This window comes from Populus alba, chromosome 18 (genome assembly GCF_005239225.2).
Source record: "Populus alba chromosome 18, ASM523922v2, whole genome shotgun sequence".
Lineage (NCBI taxonomy): Eukaryota > Viridiplantae > Streptophyta > Magnoliopsida > Malpighiales > Salicaceae > Populus > Populus alba.
The window spans coordinates 3,048,615-3,069,750 of record NC_133301.1 but is presented as its reverse complement, the minus strand read 5'-3'; the positions used below and the strand labels follow the sequence as shown (position 1 = coordinate 3,069,750).

General features: G+C 36.4%; 1 protein-coding gene across 6 annotated transcripts; it reads right to left on the bottom strand.

Annotated features, from left to right (window-relative positions):
- Positions 1–1,574: 1,574 nt before the first annotated feature.
- Positions 1,575–21,136, bottom strand: LOC118051057 (helicase and polymerase-containing protein TEBICHI). 6 transcript variants are annotated; one of them, XM_035061584.2, is made up of 31 exons: positions 20,927–21,135; positions 20,280–20,707; positions 19,942–20,176; positions 19,026–19,844; positions 17,781–17,845; positions 17,476–17,581; positions 17,158–17,358; positions 16,328–16,525; positions 15,874–16,035; positions 15,549–15,785; positions 15,047–15,259; positions 14,549–14,899; positions 14,183–14,335; positions 13,392–13,616; positions 12,802–13,020; positions 12,548–12,665; positions 10,239–11,440; positions 9,880–10,077; positions 9,184–9,443; positions 7,500–7,689; positions 7,274–7,381; positions 6,633–6,985; positions 6,066–6,174; positions 5,842–5,982; positions 5,517–5,613; positions 5,254–5,429; positions 4,937–5,159; positions 4,737–4,847; positions 2,452–2,596; positions 2,164–2,272; positions 1,575–1,644 (listed from the first exon to the last, which is right to left on the bottom strand). In XM_035061584.2, the coding sequence occupies exons 1-26, from the start codon at positions 20,960–20,962 to the stop codon at positions 5,329–5,331; spliced, it is 6,525 nt and encodes a 2,174-aa protein (XP_034917475.1). In that variant the 5' UTR covers positions 20,963–21,135; the 3' UTR covers positions 1,575–1,644; positions 2,164–2,272; positions 2,452–2,596; positions 4,737–4,847; positions 4,937–5,159; positions 5,254–5,328. The 6 variants fall into 6 exon arrangements, with proteins under 6 accessions (XP_034917475.1, XP_034917479.1, XP_034917476.1 ...); XM_035061588.2 differs by lacking the exon at positions 2,164–2,272 and having other exon boundaries at positions 10,239–11,437; positions 20,927–21,136; XM_035061585.2 differs by lacking the exon at positions 2,164–2,272 and having other exon boundaries at positions 4,937–5,169.

Below are 21,136 nucleotides of genomic sequence, written 5' to 3'. Positions count from 1 at the left end.
ATTCAAATTGAAATAACTTGAAAATAGTTCTCCGAGCCACAGCTTTAATCTCATCCACCACTAAACTCATCAATAAAACTATCCTTCCCGGACTACACCCCAAAATTCTTATGGTGTTGTTAGCATAGCTCTGGGCCAAGGCATTCCGAGCATGTCATATTCATCTACTCTCTCGCCATCAATTATCATTCCATTATTATCACCATTTGTTGCTTCTAAGAACTCCTTTTTAATTCATTCTCTTCATCCAAGCCTTACATCCTACAATGTCTAGGGATGAATTTTTCACCACTTAGAACATTGACCTAGTCTTCTTCTTTGTCCAGCAATGTTTCGGGTTGTTTAGTATTGGCCATTATTTCATTCTTTGACTGAATAAAAGGTTTAGCATAGGAGTTGCCTGTTGTCTTTCCAAAGTTGTAAACTGGATTGCTCTTCTGCAAGAATCTTATTCTCTTAGCTACGGCATTAATGGACTCCTATTGCCATTTGGCTTGTTCAAATACTTGTACCGGCATTGCAGGTTTGAGGATCTTCAACATTTGTCTGATATCATCCTTTACAAAGCTTGAAATATAGCATGATTCTTAGAGGGAAAGGTTCAGAGCATTTATTAAAGATATGAGTTCTTCAAATCTTTCCACATACTCATCTACACTCGTCTTGTGCTAACTTATTGAATTCTTCCACCACATCCTCTCTATTGCAAAATCTTATACACAAAGCTTTTGTAAACTCCTCCTAGCTTGCTAAATTTTCTCCTACATATAAGAACCCTTTGTACCAAATTTCTGCCTTAACATCCAAGTATAGTGATGCTAGCTTTAACCCATTGTTGCACTGGTATGTAGTTTAACTTGAAGAATTTCTTGCACTTATGTATCCAGCTCGTAGGATTCTCTCCATGGATATTTGACAGATCAATCTTGGAATTGCAATATGACGTCCCACTCTTGCTGCTTCTTGGTTACCAAAACAATCTCCTCTTTAATTCATAAGTCCATCTCCTCGCAGATTCACCCTTTGAATAATACCTCCAGTTATGGTGTTAACTCTTTCAGATTCCTGACTTCCTCAGTTAGCCTTCAACATAGTCATTATGACTTCCAATTGTGAGTTGATCTGATCAATCTTCTTGCCATGCTCTTCTGTAATTTCTTGTAGGTGTTGAATATGCTCATCAACCTTCCTGTCATGCTCCTCTAAAGCCTTGATCTTGTTGTTTTCCACCATTGTTGATATCTCAGGAACAAAAACAACCTTCCTTTACCCTTGGAAAGTGGCCTTGATACCAATTGTAAGAAGATTCCTAACAAGTTACTAGAAAAGGGTGGAAAATAAAGGAGAGAAAGATCTCGCAATTTCTGCAAATTTTTCATCAATGACTACCTGGACTAGTGGCCATTCAGTCATAACTAACTTGGCCGTTATTATCTTCTAAACTAACAAACTGCAACTGATTACTTCAACTAACATATGAATCACATGTTTATAATTCCATCACATGCTTAGTGCATGTTTGGGCGTGTTTGGCACTGCGTTTCAAAAGCGTTTTTGAAAAAATTTGAAAACACTGCTGCTCAATTTTGTTGCCTCAGCCTGCAGTTCACTCTTCTCCTCTAATGTCCCAGCTTACCATGCTAACTGTAACACAGATTTTCTCTCTATCAGAAGGAATAACTAAACAAAGAAACACTATAATAATTAGACGACACAATTATGTCAACTGCAAGACTGAAAGAGAACTTGGCCATCACACGTGCATAGCATGCCTATGTGTTTATTTTCAGGAAAACAGAAAATGTGTTGGCTGACCAAACCACCTTCATACCCATTTGCACGTTTGTGTCCCCAGAAAAATCTAAACAAGGCAAGTTTTTAGAAGGATTTCAAAATAATTATGGTTGACACAGCCCCTTAGAAATCATGTTAAGTTACTACAGTCACAATCTAATTGTATCAAAGATAAAATAAATGATTAAACACTAAGAAAATGGATTACAAACAAGAGAAAAACTAAAGCAGAATCATGGAGAGAGAGGCTTTATCCCATATTAATTTCTTTTTCAATTGGTGAAGAGAATTTATGAGAATAAAAGAATGCAATAAGGAGAATAAGGAAATCTCCATGAAATTAAAAAAAAAAAAATCAACAGGTCATACATGCTTGAAGAAGTTTAGCATAATGTTGCTAGATAATATTTACTCCAAGAAAGCATCTGAAGACCCCAACTGGATATCTACTAATATTGGCATTCACCATGATAAACTCCTGTGAATAGACAGTAATATCCGATTATTCTTGTTATTTTATTCAAATCCCAATAGCTGATGAAAAATGATCACTTTAATGTTAATAATTACCCAGTTACTCATGGCATTTATTTATTATACCAGCAAAATATGCTAAGCCAACAAACAAGCTGCAAAAGAGATTTAAGGCCTTCATACCTGATAGCTAGTCCAACAACTTGAGTGATCACCATATCAATCAAAGTTGGTTGACTTCGTAAATCATATGATGAATCTAGTTTAGAGATTTAAGGCCTTCATTTATTCCAAACATGATGTCTTTTGAAAGAAGACATCAACCAAACTGCAACACAAAAATTTAAGACAAATTTCAGGTAAAAAAAAATGAAGGGTTGATTAGCCACACATGCTCTAAAGCCTATTGCCACAGGCCTCTCTTCATCCAGCTGGAAAGCAAGTTATTTGTTCCTATTTTAAATATTTCTAGTGAATGTTATTGAAGAAGAATTCTTCAGCTTAAAATATCTTATTATTTAAGCAATAAGCATAGCCTATGGTTTCTGCTCAGTTGGCATTTTCGTTAATTCTAAAACTACAATCATACACTGAAGGTAGATGAATATTATGTATGGACAGAATATAGTAAAACTCAGCAAATATTTTTCCATCTGAAGAAAAGACAGCAGGAAGGAGAAGTGCTTATAGATAAAAACCAGTTCGTATACCTGTACAATACTACAGGGAACCCAAATTTCTTTAAATGTAAAAAAAAAAAATCTGAGTCTTAAAAAATCATTTGATATTATCATTAAACCAAAAAATAGTTGTTTTGAAAAAAAAAATATAATGATAAATTTTCCTACTGTTTATATTAGACAGCATAATGTTTATAACTAGAAGCAATGTTTCTTTTTTTTTAAAAAAAAAATTATGATTGTTAAAGCAAGTTAACAAAAAATATCAAAATAGTATGTCCATATTTTGTATGATTGAAAGCTAAAAAAATCATAAATATAATAAAATCATGTTCAAAATCTATTTAAACATTATAATAATAAACAACCGATTTCAATCGAATTTTCATAAACAATTCATTATTATTATTTTCATATCAAAAACATAATAATTGAAGAACAATTATTAAAAATCAAATAAAAAAATATTTAAAAAACATGTCATAACTGAATAGTTAGTGAATCCGGTAAATGTTTTTTGGAAAGTCAAAAAAACCTAAGAGAAAAAAAGCCAGCAAAGAGCCTAGCCCGCGAACACATGGTAGGCTAGGCTCGCACACCCGGCCCTGCTCTATTTTTTTTATCAGGGGGGCAGATGATTTTAACAAAAAAAAGTGAGAAAGTAGAAGCACTCCCAACACCCAAACCCGCAACTTGTGCCCTCCCCACAAGTGCCTCAACTGATTGAGCCATGACACAAAATTGTTATTAAACAAGTATTTCATTGTTTATATAATCAGTAAAGCACTACAAGAATCAATACAAGAAAGAAGAGAAAGAGAAATGTGTGTGCAATTAAAGAGATAGGATAGAAGAGGAAAAATTTGAGAAAACTGGTACAAATAATTTGAAAGAGAGGCTGAGGGGAGAGTTAAATAATTGGAGTAATAGAAAATGTTAGTGCTCCAGAAATTCAAGGAAAAAAGAACATCATGGTATGTTCATGTTTGTTTCTTCAACTAGCTGTCCATCAGTTTCCATCCGTTCAGTTATGATTTCCATTGTTGCAGTACAAATAATTCTTTCACCTCCGCTTGTTCTTTTCTGAATGCGTATCATAGGCATCCAAAATCAGCTGTGTGTGGTCACTGCACACTACATACTTGCAAGAAATAGGTGGAGAAAACTATTGGGTTTGATATCCTGTCCACTGTTGGAATTCATCAACAGGAAGTGCAGACACAATTGAAGTACAGAATTGATGTGGGTTCCTGTTTCCTCGTGCAAGTTGTCTTAGAGATTCATAGCTATTTTGCAAGTTGTGCACCATGAGTTAAATTCTTCAGCTACAAAACAATATTGAAGGTCCTTTAAGGCAGAAATATAATTCCTGCAGCATACATTACTCTGTAGAAGGACCAGTAGACATTTTTTCACAAGCCATTATGATGGAAACTGGAAAAATATAAAACTTCCAGGTAATGTTTGGACGACATATCCCATCCATGCCTCAGGTCACTGAGGCCTGCATCATTTAAGCCCTGATAAACCTAGGACAACCACTAGTTTGCATGTTATTGCCAATTAAGCTAACCGATGGTGTAGTCAAAAACATAGATGGTGACCCACAACAGCTCCTATAAATTGGTTTGTTACGTGGTATGGAAATAAAGAGTGCCCAGAGCTCAATCATATATCCAATGAGCATGGTGACAGAGATACAATACAACCAGAACACAAACAAAATGCATCTCATCTGCCATATGTGCTTATTTCAACTAATTCGGCTTCCTTGTTACCAATACATACCTTCTTTTCAAACACTGAGTACGTTAGCAATTGCTTGGCAGGTGACCTTGTAGGAATTTGGAATAGCTATGTGCTCATGATTTCCTAGCACCGGCAGGATCAGCAGCCAAGCTGTGAAAACAAATAATCATTTGCACTTGTATGTAAAAGGCAAGCTCAATGAAGGACACTGTAAGTCTTTGTTCCAAGAGAACTCATACATGATCCTCTGGTGAAACACATAGGCAATATATCTAGTGATCTCATTAGCTTGTCCACCTTGGAGAAGCGGTTCCTTTGCACCTCTGTGATTTCTTCTTTCAACCTTCCAGATAACATCAGGTCAAGGCTTGTATTTCAAAACCACAATTCAAGTGGAGCTCATAAAATTTTCCAGCTCCTTGGGGAACAGTTTGCTCAGCATAAATATAGAAGCTGGAATCTCTGCATAAAACTATACTTAAATCAGAAGATCTGAAATTACGTCTTCCATCTTATAAAATAAAATATTGTTAACCAATTGAATCACATAACATACAGTGGTCCAAATTGCCAACAATCTTCGCCTCTAACACCATGCAACTGTTTACTTCTTTATCAAACAACTCGTTCCTCATGATTCAGGCACAAGAACTTCATTTATGTGTTGATCAGCAAGAAAAGGCTTTAAAGAGCCCCAGGTTCTTCCAACTTTTAGTTTGACATGCAAAGGAACTGAAATGAATGTTGTACAATTATGGTTAATTACATTATCAAGATATCAAGATTTTTTTGGGGAAAAAAAAAGTATTGAACACATACCAAGAAGAGAAGCAGCATCTTCCATGCTCATTTGTAACAGCAATGCAGCTTCATTGATCAAGGATGGATCAACTTCCAGCACTAGCTCGTCATGTACCTGAATAGTAGTCACCAAGATTCTTATCAACTTTCTCCAATGACACTACAACTCAAAGTTCAGATTTAAATGGGAACCTTGCTGGATTGACAGATCATAGACCAACAAATGCACAGATCAGAGTTCCAGTGTCCAAGCAATTACTATATATACTTCTCAAAGACATTGGAAATGAAGGAATATTTAAAAAAAAAAACTGAAGAAATTGAAGCAGTTTTCCAAAGTAACCTGTAATAGAATTCGGCATTGGCCCTTCAGCATGTGAAACTTGTTTGCATGTAAAGAGCTAGACTCTGGCCTATCAACTCCATCAACAATCAGAGAATGTATATTTATCATTGCAATCTTGATTAAGTCAGCAGCAGATCCCTGTAAGAAGCAGCTATCAGGACAAAACTATTATTAACCCATGCTGTCCTAATGTCTTTGACCATCCCAAAAAATCACTATACCTGACAGATAGAATTAACTGCTTGTCTCTGAGCTTTTGATTTTTCTTCACTATTTCCGAATTTTATTTTCGACAAGAACCGTTTTCTTCCCCTAATGGTCTCCACATATCTGAATTAACAGTAAATAGATACTTATACTGATAATTAAATCTTAAGGAACAAGAAAACTTGAATGCCATGCTTAATATCAAGTAACTTTAAATACAGAGCTACAGGCCTCTTGATTTAAAAAGGATTGTCTTCGCATGCCATCAAATAGAAAATACAAGAGACAACTTTTGATACCAGTGATGATATGCATTAGAAGAGCATGTACAGCTAAACATTTGCAAATAAAAAAGATGACAATACATGCATCCAAAAAGACTTCAAAATTATGATGATATGCATTAGAAAAACATATACAGCAAAACATTTACTTATAAAAAAGATGAAATATATGCATCCAAAATGACTTCAAAATTATGCAATACCTTTACCACTTGAACTAAATAAAAATAGAATAAGATGACAATAGAACTAAAATAAGTCAAGTGAAGACTCACTGCAATAAGATAACACCCTTACCCTTTTTCACGGCAAGATGCAACTGCTTCATGGAGCCAGGAAGCAACCCCAGGAAAAGAACTTTTGAAGCTTTTAATTTTTTCTGCAGCTTCATCAGAGCTACAATCCAGTTGTTCAGCAAGAGTGTTAGCACCCATTCCATAAAGAATTCCATAGACCATCCTTTTGGTCTGATCTCGCTCAACTGAGCTGAGAGAAGCTTCAGGCTTCCCAGTCCATCGTGCGGCTATTAGGTTGAAAACATCGCCATGTGGCTTGGTAAGGAGTTTAATTAATGCAGTGTCTTTAGAGAAATGTGCCATCAGTCGCAATTCTATCTGAGAATAATCAGCTGTTAACAGTAGCCAGTTATCCTGCAATAAGAATTTGAGCTTTAGATCCTTTGGGAATTAGGATTGATGCATAGAAAGCATAATCTACAGGCCCCACAGGACTTTTATCATTCTCCAGTTTGCATTACCGAAAGCAAGGAGCTAAATTAGCTCAAGAATTTTTAATACCCTAGACTGTTTTTCTTTTCCAGGCTATCCTTTCAAGTTCTAAGAAGATATTTGATATATACTGGATAATAACTACAAATACATATAAATTCATTACGTGAGAAGCATGAGACAAGGTTACAAGCTAAATGACCATATTACCTGAGTAGGAACAAAGAAGTCACGGGCATTTATTTTATAATGCTCAGGTTCAGCATCATCCCCCTCTTTATCTGAACTCATTTCGAAATCAACTGCGTGTTCAACGCACTGCATAACTCAAAAGCAAGAATGGTTACCAACACTAAAATTAAATTCAGATTACCAAAAAACAGAAAAGAAAAGAATCACTGTAACAAAAGAAAGGGTGAATATAAATAATTATAACCTGAAGATTAGGTTCTTCAATTGAAAGCCGGCCAGTAGCTGTTGATGTTTGGAGCCAATGGCCATGTAGTGTGTACTTCTGAGTCTCCATAGATAGCCTTGCCAGTGAACAGATTGATCCCAGTGTTGAGTTTAAAAGCTTTGCTAATGTCCTGTGCTCTCTGATGACTGGAACAATAGGATGCTCATGCCTGAAAGGAAACAAATCCTTTTAATGTACTTCTTTTCACAAACCTAATAAATGCAGCGAGTAAGCCACCATGAATCATCTGGATACCCAGAGCATGACAGGATAAACTGCTTTGTTTGTAATCAAAATGTACAAGGGCCAGTACTCAATAAACTGTAAAAGCCAGGTAAATTTGAAAGCAATGCCTTCAATTAGGGATGGTCATTTCTGGTAATTCAGGCTGGATGAAGGGAATTCAGGATGAATAACATTTCCCCAATTTTCTTTTTCATTAAACCACCTAAACCAATTTTATGTTGCCAAACTTACCCAACCCAAACGTGTAGTTCAAGTTAACTGAGCGCATTTTGAATTTTTTGGGCCCTTTATAATAAAAATATAATTTTATTAGTTAAAATATAATAACTTAAAAAACAAGAGACAACATGACAAGAACTAACAGGGACTTATGTGAACTAATTATCTTTTATTCAATTGTCTATTTAATAATAATATATATGAATATTGGTTTTACCAATGTCAGATAAACTGCTTTGTTTGTAATCAAAATCATTCTGGGAAACAAATACCCTTTATTTACAATCCATTTGTGAATTGAAAAAAAAAACACCCTAAATCGACATATAAAAAGTTAAGATGAAAATCTTTGTAAGATGTAAAAAGGGTAATGAACAAAGGGATGATTCTCATCTCAACAACTTTTGTTAGAACACAAGCATAGAAGAAAAATAACGCAAATTGAAATTTAAACAAGAGATAAAAATTTTATTTCCATTGTAGGATATAGGATATACTTGCATCTTTGGAGACCCGAAGTTAAGGAATGAAAAATTATATACGACAAAATTAAAAAAGAAATTATAGTCCAGGTAACTTGGGTACCCAAACTTTCTCTTACTAGAAATTGCCTCAAAAATATTCAAGTTGTAACCTAACCCAACTCTAAAACCGATCTAAAGGAATTAGTTAACCCAAAATGAATCGTGTAGTTCAGATAAATCCAAATAATTCAGACCCATAAATCAACTGACACATATATATTGTCAATGGGGTATTCCATCATGCAATTAAAACTTTCACATTGAAAAACTATAAGGTCAACAATTATAATCCATCCTATTTATTAAATATTTAGATTTTATCATAGGCATTGCGCCCAAAACATTAAGAGTAAAGGTAGAATTGGGCTGCTCTAAATGACCACAAGAGCAATTCTATTACTCCATTCAGGGCATTGTACAGCTCAACAAAGACTTAATCCAAATTACTTGATCTTGTAAGCAAATAAGAAAGAGTTGTGTACTTATGACAAAAGCCATAGCCATGACATTCTCCAGGAGCAAGAATAACACTTGATTATCCACAAAACAAAAGGAAACACAGATCTATATAGATAACTTGGACATTCATTTTGCATATACAAATATTGCAAGATGTGCTTAGCATATTTTTCACTTAAAGGTATTGGGTACTAAAAAGTAAGACCATCTCATACCTTAACAAATCCAAACAATGCTTGTCAGTGCTAGGATGTTTTTTCCCCTTATCGTGTCCTTCTGGAATGGGAAGCTTCAAGTGTCTGTATAGAATATTTGCAATGTCTGCTGCTGTGTACAGTGAAAATGTCATGCCAGCCAGCTTATAAGCCTTCTTCTCAAGATACCTTAGCCTTTTCCCCAGCACAGTGCGTGCATTTAGGCACCCCTCCATGTCAACACCAATCCCCCAAAGCTCCATGTCAGCAAGAACATTCACCTGATACAAATTTGCAAGCAATAGATTAGTAATGTGAACATCAAGTTACAGAGTGAAATTACTGACGATACTGGCTCAGTGATTCCAAAACCAAAAATATCTCGCATCACATGACCATTTGTGGATGTGCATGACCAGCCATACGAGAGGCCAAGATTCTATGAAGATACTAACACTAGATGATAGCAGCTTCCAATTAAACAGTTTGATAGCAACTTTTCTTCTACAAAACAAATAAAGGAATTTAATATAGAACAGAATCTCTACCAAACGACCATGTGTTACCATCCCAACAATTTCCATGAAAATAAGTAAGGTGAAGCTCAAGATATTAAGCTCCGATTTTATTGAAATCTCGTATAAAAGTTCAAACTTTCAATGCCTAGAAACAAATTTACATTTAAGGAAGTATAGCTGAAAGCAAAAGAATATTTACCAGCGGGATTTCAATGTTCTTGAGTGCTTCAAAGAGTCCCTCAGAAGTCAGTAACTTCCAAAGACCAGAGCATAGGGCTCTTGTTTGCGCAACGCGGCGACAACAGCCGTTATGAGCAACTCTTCGCATCTGATTCTTCCACCTGCCATTCTGATTAGCAGCTGCCACAGCCTCGCTTGATAACCTTTTCTTGACTTCCTGCATCATCAATTCATCATCATGACAATCAGTGGAACTGGAAAGAAAAAAATAAAAAAAAGGTGCCTATCATGAAAAGGAAAGGAAACTTCCCCTTCCAAAGACAGACTGCACAAGCTATTCTTCGGATTCACATTTTAAATGCAGCTAGTTAATATTACCTTCTCCAAGTTCGGATTGGAGCTTCTCTCCTCATCAGGCCAAAGAATCCATGCCACAATGCACATGTCGATTGCTTCTTTAATGTTAATAGGGGATAATGTTAAGTGCGAACTGTCTATGAGTTCAGGACCAAATATTTTCCTTGGAAAACTCGGGCAGCCAAATCTCTGAATGGAAACTACAGCACCCTTGAGCACCTGAAGTTGAACTTTCAAATTCCAAGTAAATTTTAGGACACCTCTCTTTCCCATTATTTCTCCAATCTTGTTCCATCTCTTCCGAACTATCTCCAACCAATTCTCAGGTGGTTGAACATTATTTTTGTCACCAGATTGACTGGGAGTTGAATCATTCCTTTGCTTATGAGACCACAGTAGGTCCTTAGGAAGATTGATGAAGTACACAGGAGAGTTTTCCCAGCAGATGGCAATACCATGTATTTCAAATAGGCTGACAGAATTTACTTCTGATCGCTTGTTATAATGGATATCAAAATAGAATTCTTGGGTAGCATCCCAGAGATCCAAGAAAGAATCAAATCCACCAGAAATATTACTTGCATTAGTAGGACCCTTCTTGCAAGCACTGTCCTTTTTATCACTACTTAAATTCTCTCCACTACACTGCCCCTGAACTCTGGTATCAGTGATCCGGTCATTGGTCCCAGTTCCATCACCACTATGTCCAAATTGTACAGAGAGGATTGTTTCTGCACTATTCTTATTATCACCAGTAGTACAAAGCTCGGTGCCAAGATTTGAAGATTTCTTAGCTGGTACTGTAGAATTTTCAGCACCAATATAGCACTGAATGGGACCATTTGAGTTTCCTTCTGCAGCAACTACCAATCCAACACTGACTGGTTTCATTAGTTTGTCTTCTCTGGTTCCCATTGTAACTTTACCAGAATTCTTGCTACCTTCTATGAACAGCATAGATGAAGCATGATCTCTTTGGTCCACATGCAAAATGATATTAGATTTATCTCCAAACAAGGTACCTGCATTTCCTTGCTCAACAAGATTTTCGGGGGCATTGGATAACAAAGGCGGAGAAAACTGTGGAACATTGAATCCAAGTGATTTGAAAGCTGCAAAAGCAATAACCCTTGCCTCTTCTGCTTTGTCAAGTACAATTTTACGTGCACCATTCTTGATTTTCTTTGCAATTCCCAATTGCACGCGTCTTTGTGCTGAACCTTCTGCATCAATTTTCTCAACTTGTGTGAATCATAATAAATCCAAATATTTAATACATGCATCTATAAATGCATGCTACACAACAGTTACAACAAGGGTACACAAAGTCTCTATTAGAAGGCATGTAGTAGGAACATCATTGCAAATATTAGAAAAGTTCCATTACAAGTATGATATTAAATATGAGATACTTAGATTTAGATCAGAAATCCATAGATGCATGTTTAGAAAACAGAAATAACAACCAAGAATGAAACCTCACCCCAAAATTCTACACACTAAAACCTAAAAAAGAACTATATGCCCTATGATCCTAACCTGCAAACCTATACTGAATATACAACCCTAAACTCTTAGGCACATTTTCCCTAAGACTCCCAAAACTAAACCTGTCATTAATGAGAACAAACTCGGTTAGAAACCCTTACAGCTGTAACTCAATTACATCTAAGTGTTAAATCCTGAAAATCTCAACCTCAATGATAAACATGAAACCTAAATCCATATACCAGTACCTAAATTGCTGAGCACAAAAGGAAAAATAAAGGATCACAAAGAATACGACAGGACAAAACTAAAATATAGGCATGTGCATCTACACACACAACTTCAATGCGAAATATAACTATTATAATTGAATGTAAATAGATCCTTTATACACAGATACAATGTGCAGGTGCAGATGTAGTCTTACAGACAGGGTGCATGTTTGGGTGTGCCACAAAATCCGAACCAAGAATTTGTTTCTCATACACCACAAGAAAGACTCGTTTTCCTATCTAAGAAACTCATCCATTACAAATTGCCAAACCTAAAGCATGCAACAACATTCTAGAATCTGTTGCCACTTGGCATGATGTTCATATATCTGTGATTTCTTTCTTCCAAAATATAAAAGGTACAAACCTCTCAAAGTGGGGAAAGAATTCTGTGATAAATAAATTCCATAAGAATCACAAAATAATCTCCCATAAAAGAAGAAATCACATGTAAGTTACACCATGGGAAGTCTTCAGTTAGGACATTTTAGCTAGAATAAAGATAGCATGCATTTTCTACACAAAATCATCATATATGAGGTCATGTGCTGAAAACTCTATCAAGTTCACCTTGTGCAGACCATGATGAAGATTCAAAAAGTGCTTTGCCTATTTCAGGAATAGATGCTTCAGCAATAGCTTGAGGTGTACGCAACCCTGCTTTATAGAGTGCCCTTGCTCTAGAACCCTGCAAATGAAGCAATGAAAATAATCGCCATCTCTGAATCATTAACTAGAAACTTTGAAGCATCAACAGGATGACAAATAACTATTACAACTATGTGTTAGCAATCTTGCAGAAAAAAATAGAAGCAATTGATTACCTTAACATATGGAATATTAGTGAGCTCCACAATCTCTGCTCGCACTCCAAATGAAACACGATTTTGGAACTTCGCAACCAGACCTTCAAGATCATGCCATCCAAGTCTTTCACAAAACACAGAAACCATAGATGCAAATCTTCCAGCATTCTCTTGTAAGGATTGGACCATGCCTCTAGCAACTTTAAAAGCTTCACACACCTCAGGTACAGGTGCTTCCTTTATGCCAGAATTTAAACAACATTTATTCAGCAAAGCAATGAACTAAAAAATAAATATAAAAATCAGCATTTATTAGCAAGCAGAAGCAAACACAGCCCATGATAAACAAATATTAGGTATCATATCCAGGTAACCATGTGAATAAATAAGCAGAATACTTGATAAATATACTTTTTCTGGATAAAGAAATAACCAAGAATGTATATTCATAGTATATGCAATTTACACATGGTATTATATGCCAATGCGCACAAAATAAACACAAAAAATAGATGTACTCAAAAGGATGTGAATCGCACAGGAAAATATTTGGTTCCGAGTCAATATTATTGATCAGATTGGAGGAAAGATGAAAAGGGATGAAAAACCTGCACAAGTCTTGACAAGATGAGAGCAACAAAAAATCTTTTGCACACCCTAAGTGTCTGATCATCTGAAATGGCACTTTTGTTTGTAACCCCAGATTGGTTTTCATACTTGCTGGCATGCAAGGCTTTTGTATTATCTATTGATCTGTTCAAGCTGCGCATAGGTGCTCCATGTGCCATCCGCATCAAAAATGGCTCTGAAACTCCAACTCGATTTCCAACAGACTTCATTCCATGAAATTGGAAAAGAAAAGGGTAAGATATTTAAAGCATTATTGAAAATTCAGAGAGCCGATCAATCAAATGTGAAACAATAACTCAAAGATTGGGAAAATAATGAGCAGAGGAAAGACATCACCTCTATTTCTACTGTTTAGTAATTTAATCATGCATAATAGTACCAATATCTGTTAGTTTACATGAACTAATTACATGACTTGGTTCAATTCTACTGTTTTTTTCTTTCCTATCACTCTTTGAATTTTAAAGAACTTGGTGCTCTGATCATATGTTCTGTGCTAAGTGGCATCTACATAGAGAGGTCAAAAGATTTGAACTCTATGTGGCTTTAATATCACCAAACAGGTTACATCTGAAAAGACCATTGGCCAGGATTAAAGAATGCTATTCAGAAATCACATGTCACACACCAAACATATAGATTCAACATACAGAAGTCCATCTCTCACAAAAATTGGAAAGCGGCCACAAGGTATCAATTGTCTCCAACTTGCAACGAAAAGAATGCCCAATATCAACTAACACAAGGTGATCAAAACCAGCAACATTACCTGATCAAGGATAGACAATTCCATAAACCTTTCATAATACAATTCCCAGTTCGGCTCAACATCAACATTGATTGGTGTGACTAAGAACACTAAATGCAAATCAGACGCAAGCACAAATCCTTCTCGTGCTCTGGAAAGATCATCTAGCACAATCTAGGAAACCAGACAAAAAACCACAATAAATGAAAGCACAGGCACTTGTCAAATAGTTAGCTACAGCAATTAAGAGAGAGAAAATTGAAAAGCAAGCAAACTCACTAAGAGAATGCTTAGGAAAACATGTTAAACAAAAGGGATGCAACCAACAGAACAATGGTCTGGAAATGGAGCAAAAAAAGCAGAAAAAATAAGGCTGCAGATCTTTACAAGTGATTCTTCTGGACAAAGAGAACTGCCAAAAGCTGCACGTCCGAGAGGTGTTGTGCCATATAGCTTAGTATCTTCATTCCATTCAAGAAATTTTCTGTGGCACAACCACCTAAGTGAATCCTGTGCTGATTTCACAACATCCCTGAACGGTTTTGTAGAATTGAGAAGAGTACATCTAACATAACGATGAATATCATTAGCAGTTTGAACAATCCCACCAGCCACAACTTCTAAAATTGCATGTGTCATTCCATTTTTATCTTCAGATAGACACGACTGCAATGGTGGACAGCTTTCATTAAGAAGTCCCATAATTCTTTTTAACTCTTCTGGTTTGCAAATCAGTACCTGATCAGGTAAAGCTATACAATTGTTAAATGGAAAAGGATAATTGCATTCAAAATAAATCTATGCCCTCTTCAGCAAAATTGAAGGTAAGGTGATAAAACACGGATTATTCAAATACTACTAGCAAGTTCCTAGGGATAAGCTTACACTTTCCCCTTTAGTATCTATTCCAGTTCGACCAGCTCGACCAGCCATCTGTTTGTACCTTGTCCCGTCAATGAAATCACGACCAATTCTGGGTTGTCGAAAAATGACCCTCCTAGCGGGCAGGTTAACCCCGGCAGCTAAGGTAGATGTAGCAGTTAAGATGCGCAAAAGACCTTTACGATAGCAGGTCTCAATAATTTCTCTTTCCTCTACCTGTAAGAAAGAGAACATTATAATCCTTTGATGACACATCTAATAGAAAGGAAGTATATACTTAAAAACAACAACCAAGCCTCAAACTACTTGGGGTTGGCTGCATAGATCCTTTTGCTCCATTCCACACAATTAAGTGTATAATTTTTAAAAAAAAAAAAAGTACATGAATGATTATACAGCACACATTATCCACCAAATAAACCACATCATGAAAAATAGATAATAAAAGTTGCAAGAAATTAGATTACCAGAACATAAATAAAAAAAGAGAGCCAGGAAATCATACCGTCAAGCCAGCATGATGATAGGCAACCCCAGAAGGTAGAGTTTCTTCCAACGTTGAATCCAATCCTGCGGGACATCTTCGCAGTGCATCAATGGCCGAAGTAATATCACCAAACTCGCTCTCATTCTGAATGTTAATAGAAAACTTCTTCACAAATTTTGAAACATGCCTCGCAGTTGATTCACATCCTTTTCGACTAGAGCAGAATATTAACACTGAATGTCCATCTTGAACAACCTGAAAAACATAACAGCCATCCAAAATTATTCAGCTTTCTAATAATTAGATACAGCTTGATTCACATTAGAAAAAGAAGGGTCCCTGCCTCATTGCATAGTTCCACAATATGATCTGGATCTTTACCACCCAGGTCAGCTGCTCTTGAAAGTGTTCTAACAATATCCATTTTCTTGTCATAAATTGTGTTGCCAACTTTAATGTATTCTTCTAGTGGAACCGGTCGGAAATTTGTCTGGTATAGTGCTGCCTGCACAAAAGATTGGTTGCAAAAACAATTTGATGAAACTATAAAATGCACAATAATATTGAGAAAAACATATAATACAGTCAGAGTGGCAGAGAAACAAGTTCTTGAAAAGGTAAGAGCAAACAAACATCCTGTACAGTATAGAAGTACAATTAAAAGCTGTTGTACCTAGATTAATCTGGTCCTATATGTTTATTAAAAGACTCTCACCTATGGCTGACCAGTAAGTTGAAGAAACAGAAACAAAAATTAAAAAAACCTTAGTCGGACAATCTTTTGTAAACCCACTTACTTGAAGCCAGTCAGCAACTGCTGCCACATTGGGCATGGTAGCACTCATCCCAACAATTTGCAGACCATGAGCAGCATCACCCTTACTGCTTGTACCTGAGCTTTCTCCGCTGCTGGATTCTGTATTGCCTTCACCAGCAGCATAACGAAGCTTTGTCAGCAGAAGTTCCAAAAGGTAACCCCTGCTCTGATCACCAACCTGTCCACAAAAAAAAAAAAAAAAGACCACAATACTTAAATTATACAGATAAATAAACCTAATGAATAATTTATGAAAACTGTATGAGTCATACTTAATCACATGTCTAAATAAAGGGAAATCATAGAAAACATCCGGTTTAAGTTTTTCTCTACATAAAATTTTCTTCCTATATTGTTGATCAAATGTCATTTCACTAGAAAGGAAAAAAAACATCCATATCTAGAGATTATTTGAATGAACAAAAATGCTTGTACCTGAAACATACAAAGTTTTAGATGAAGATTTTGAACAGTGATTAGGCTCCTCTGTGGGTGACAGGATTTTTTCACATTGCACACTCCCATTAAAGCACCTCTTCACAGTCGTAGTGAAGATCGAGGAAGAGGGAGGGACGGAGTTATTAAGAGAGAATGAAAAGAAGGGTCTGGAGGGTGAAACTTAAAGAGCATATTTGTAATTTTACTCCATATTAATGAAACTTCAAAATGCCACCAGCTAAGGACACAAAGTGTTACCTCATGCATCATGGGGGTTGTTTCAATGTTCTCACTTAAATAACAAACAGCCATATAGATATATACAAGCAGAGACATGGTTTTACAATCATGGGAACCTATGATTCAAATTACCATGTGTAGTTCATCTATCACCATGATTCCAACTTCTGATAGACGACCCTCTTCCAGTAATCTGTTTATTAGGGAGTTTGCTTTCTCTATTGTGCAGACAGCTACGGAAGTATCTTTAGGAAGTGTTCCTCCACCCTGGTTGCCATAATAACTCCGGACATGCTTACCAAGAGGTTCCAGAAGGCCCTCCAGATGTTCTGCCTGGGAAAATTAAGACACAGATAAAATATACATGGTATACAGTATATCACAAACAGGCCATGCACTAAGAAAAGAGTAAGAACATTTCGTAATTCCAGGACAAAATTATCAAGAGACCTTTTCTGCACAAATTGATACATAGGGAAGTACAAGAAGCGCAATCTTTCCAGTTGATATAACCCGCCGCAACATCAAAATTTCCGCAACAAAACTTTTACCAGCACTGTGGCAGGGAAACATGTTTAAGGAATGAATACCGCATCATAAGACACAACCAAAACGGGAAAGGAGAAGGAAAACATTGATTAGAATTTGTTCTCCTTCTAAACAACAAGCTTGCTGGCACAAAATAGAAATAAGTGATAGAAAAATGTATAAATCTGTTACAGAATATAATCTGAAATCAAATTAACAAAAAGTACCTTGTAGACGCGCAATATACAAGATTTCGTCTCTGCAAAACACCATCCACCTGAAGGCAATCAACCTGGAAAACAGAACAGCCGAATACATCAGAGTCAGACAGACATATTGAAATATATGAGCACCAACACAGAAATCTCAATAAATAAATAAATACAAAAAGAGTTCTGCAACCCCACTGGAAGCATAATTGTGCTTGAACACTGGAGAAAAATATTCTATAGATGACCCTGGCAAATCAAAAGCCAAAATTGAGAAATTGTATATGAGAGTTTGAATAGTTCATAAGTACACGCCCTGTGCAGAAAAGCATTAAAACAAAAGGAAAAGAAAAGAGTATATAATGAAGCCCAAACAACATATAGATAAAATCAGAAAAATAATATGGAGAGAATACAAACAAAAAGCACAACACTTGAAAATCAAAAGTAAATCAAGTTTTACACCAAGTTATACAATAAAACCAAAACATTGGCAACAAGTAGATAGGTTGGAACTCAGATGAGCGATCTTGAAATAAAATAAATGTGCACTGGAAAAGGGATTACAAAACATGCTTTAATACTCCCAAGCTAAGAAAGGTTTTTTCTATCAGATAAAGACTGCAAGAAAGCAATTTAAAGATTCAGAGGGTAAATTTGAACCTCGATTAAAGATGCTCCTCTTCACTTTTTGAGTAACAAAAATAATAAAGGAATTGGCACTACTGCCTGATATAACAAAAAAACACCCCAAACTTTGGCTCTAATGATCCATCTCTGTCCAGGTTAAAATTGGACTACATATCCGAACATCAAGTTGGTAAGGATGGAGTGTGACAAGCCATTGAATTAAACCAATGAAGTAGCCGGTTACTTATCTGAGCTTTACTAAATGTGATTGAGTCCAATACAAACAAATTCCACAAGAAATACACTAGTGGCAACCCAAAACTACCCTGAACATTTGTACAAGTTACACCAGTCTGTGGAAGTCTTCTTATTTCATGATGGTGAAAACCAACCTCATAAGAATTATATCTGGGGCCAGTACAAGTGGACCCTAGTCTACATCTGTGTCCCAAAAATGAAAGAGATAGGAGAGACTCTCCATAGTGGGCCCAAAAACCCAAAACTGTAACATGAGGTGGGTAACTTATGTACAAGCAGGAGAGATAACAAAATAAACCTTGTCATTTCCATCCTGATCACTTAGCAAAATATAAAGGCAACCTCAAGCATTGTGATTGGAAAGTTTGAAGATACCTGCCAAGGATACAGTTTTGAAATTCCTTTCCTCTTATATATGCTGCATACTTCTAGAGGAAGCCAGTTGCTAAGATCTAACCGGTCCTTGAGCGGCCCAAAACTTGAAGGAGTTCCAGCTTCAACACACTCATTATTATCAATTACATTCCTGGAGTCTTTAACTGGCAAATGATATATAATGCTATCGGCATCTTGATTTGGCAAATCCACTTTCTTTGTGGTCTCTGTATCCACAGTTGTTTTTTCCTCTTCTTTATGCATCTCTTCTCTTGGCTCATCTTTGAGATGATATGTTACAATATTCGCATTTTGTAAGCTTTTGAGATTAATAGAACCGTGCTCAGATTTTTCACTGCTTCTGTCCACATTTGAATCATCTTTAGCAGAAGGTGGGGTGCTAACTTCCAAGTTCCTGTCCTCAAATAGCAAGTCAAGTTGTTTGACAGGCAGTGGAGATACTTTTTCCATATGCTTCCTTATAAACTCCAATGAACAACCTCTGCTGCCGGCTTCGTTTAACAATTCCCGTGACAGGTTGCCAGACTTCCCATTAATGATATTTCCAACTGCCTGGATAAAAGGATTGTCAGCTTCAGAAAATAAACTATCAGCAACTTGAATTGCTTCATTCCAAAATGCATCTCCTGGTGAAAAGATAGAGCTTCCACGTGTAGATTTGGGACCATCACTACCACGTCCTCTACAAATTGATGATCCTGGTGTACAGCATTCAGCCATATTTACCGTTGAGTTAGCCATTTTGTTGCATTTTCTCAAGCTTGTTTGAAGCTGAACAGGATCATTACCAACAGCTACCTGCCATGAAAGTGCAGGAGTAGGAAGAAAAGAATGGTCATAAACCAAAGACCTCACATAACAGTCATAAGACTGCTTCATAATACACCAATTTTACCTCTCCAAAAGAATTGAAAACAGATGCTCCATTTTTAACAACAAAAGCAGATTGCTTGTCTTCTGGCTTCTTCTCGATTGGACAAGGGGTTTCAACTTCAGAATATAACTGATTGGACATGCATAACCTCTTTTTGGATGTTTTATAATCAACATCCACTAGCAATGGACCACCATTTCGCTTATGGTCATTCAACTTTGTCTTTGAAGGTGAAGTTGCAGTTGATTGAAGTTCACTGCAATAAAATGATTAGCAATGACATTTGCAAAGTGAAAACAGACACAAACACACTACATAACATAATTTCAATGGACATACAGAAATTTAAACTACATTACCCACAATACAGAGACAAAAAATCAGTAGCAAACTGTTTTAGTTCCGAATTCTCAACCCCATTCCCCACATCCAAGCAACCCTTCACAACCCTTTCAACCGCAATATTCCCCACATTTCCTGCATTGGACGAACCTTGAGACATTTCCTTCTGTACCACTTTGCCGCCTTCACAACTTCCCACGCACAATCGACCAGACACAAGAGATTCCTCCTCTTCTTCATTTGAAACTTCATCAATCCCCAATGCCAAGCTTCTTTTAACCAAGAAACCACCCCCACGGTTATCATCCTTCGAGTTCACCAAGTAATTATCCAAAGTTCCTTTGGCACTGGGTGACCCTTCAACTACTTTGCTTCTTGCATCTTTTTCGATCCTTCCCGACTTCAAATTCGGCGACGAAGATTTCCTCTTCCTCGACGCAAAAAACTGTAAATTAAATCACAGACACAAGCAAAGCACGTGTTGGAATAATTAAATCCGCACTAAAATATAGTAAATTAGTTCAAATCTTCTATGATCTGAATTCAAATTTGACTAATTTCGAACAAACCCAGTTTTCAAAAGTCAGATTCAGATTTTCTTTATCTTTGAAGAAAGATCGATTTTTTTTACCGTTGGGAAGTTTCTAGGGTTTAGGGGACCCACCTGATCGATGCGAGTCCGAGGAGAATCAGACGCCATGGGAGAAGGAGATGGGAGATTTCGACGGTGATCTGCAAAACCCTGGGATTTTTATTCACGCGGTGGTGTTTTCTTGGAAGGGAGCTATTACGACGTCGTGAAAGATTTAAAACTTCAAACTGGTGAGGGCAAGAGCGCCAAGTACTCGCTGGATCCGAGCACTGTGGGTCTTTA

Bases quoted from the DNA above. Each gene is read 5' to 3' on its own strand.
- LOC118051057 (XM_035061585.2), bottom strand. From the start codon at position 20,962: ATGGCGTCTGATTCTCCTCGGACTCGCATCGATCAG. The intron at 17,359-17,475 runs GTCTCTTGATAA...TAATTTTCCCAG, and splicing joins TATCAATTTGTGCAGAAAAG to GCAGAACATCTGGAGGGCCT. The intron at 6,175-6,632 runs GTAAGGGTGTTA...CTGTTAATTCAG, and splicing joins GCATCTTGCCGTGAAAAAGG to ATATGTGGAGACCATTAGGG.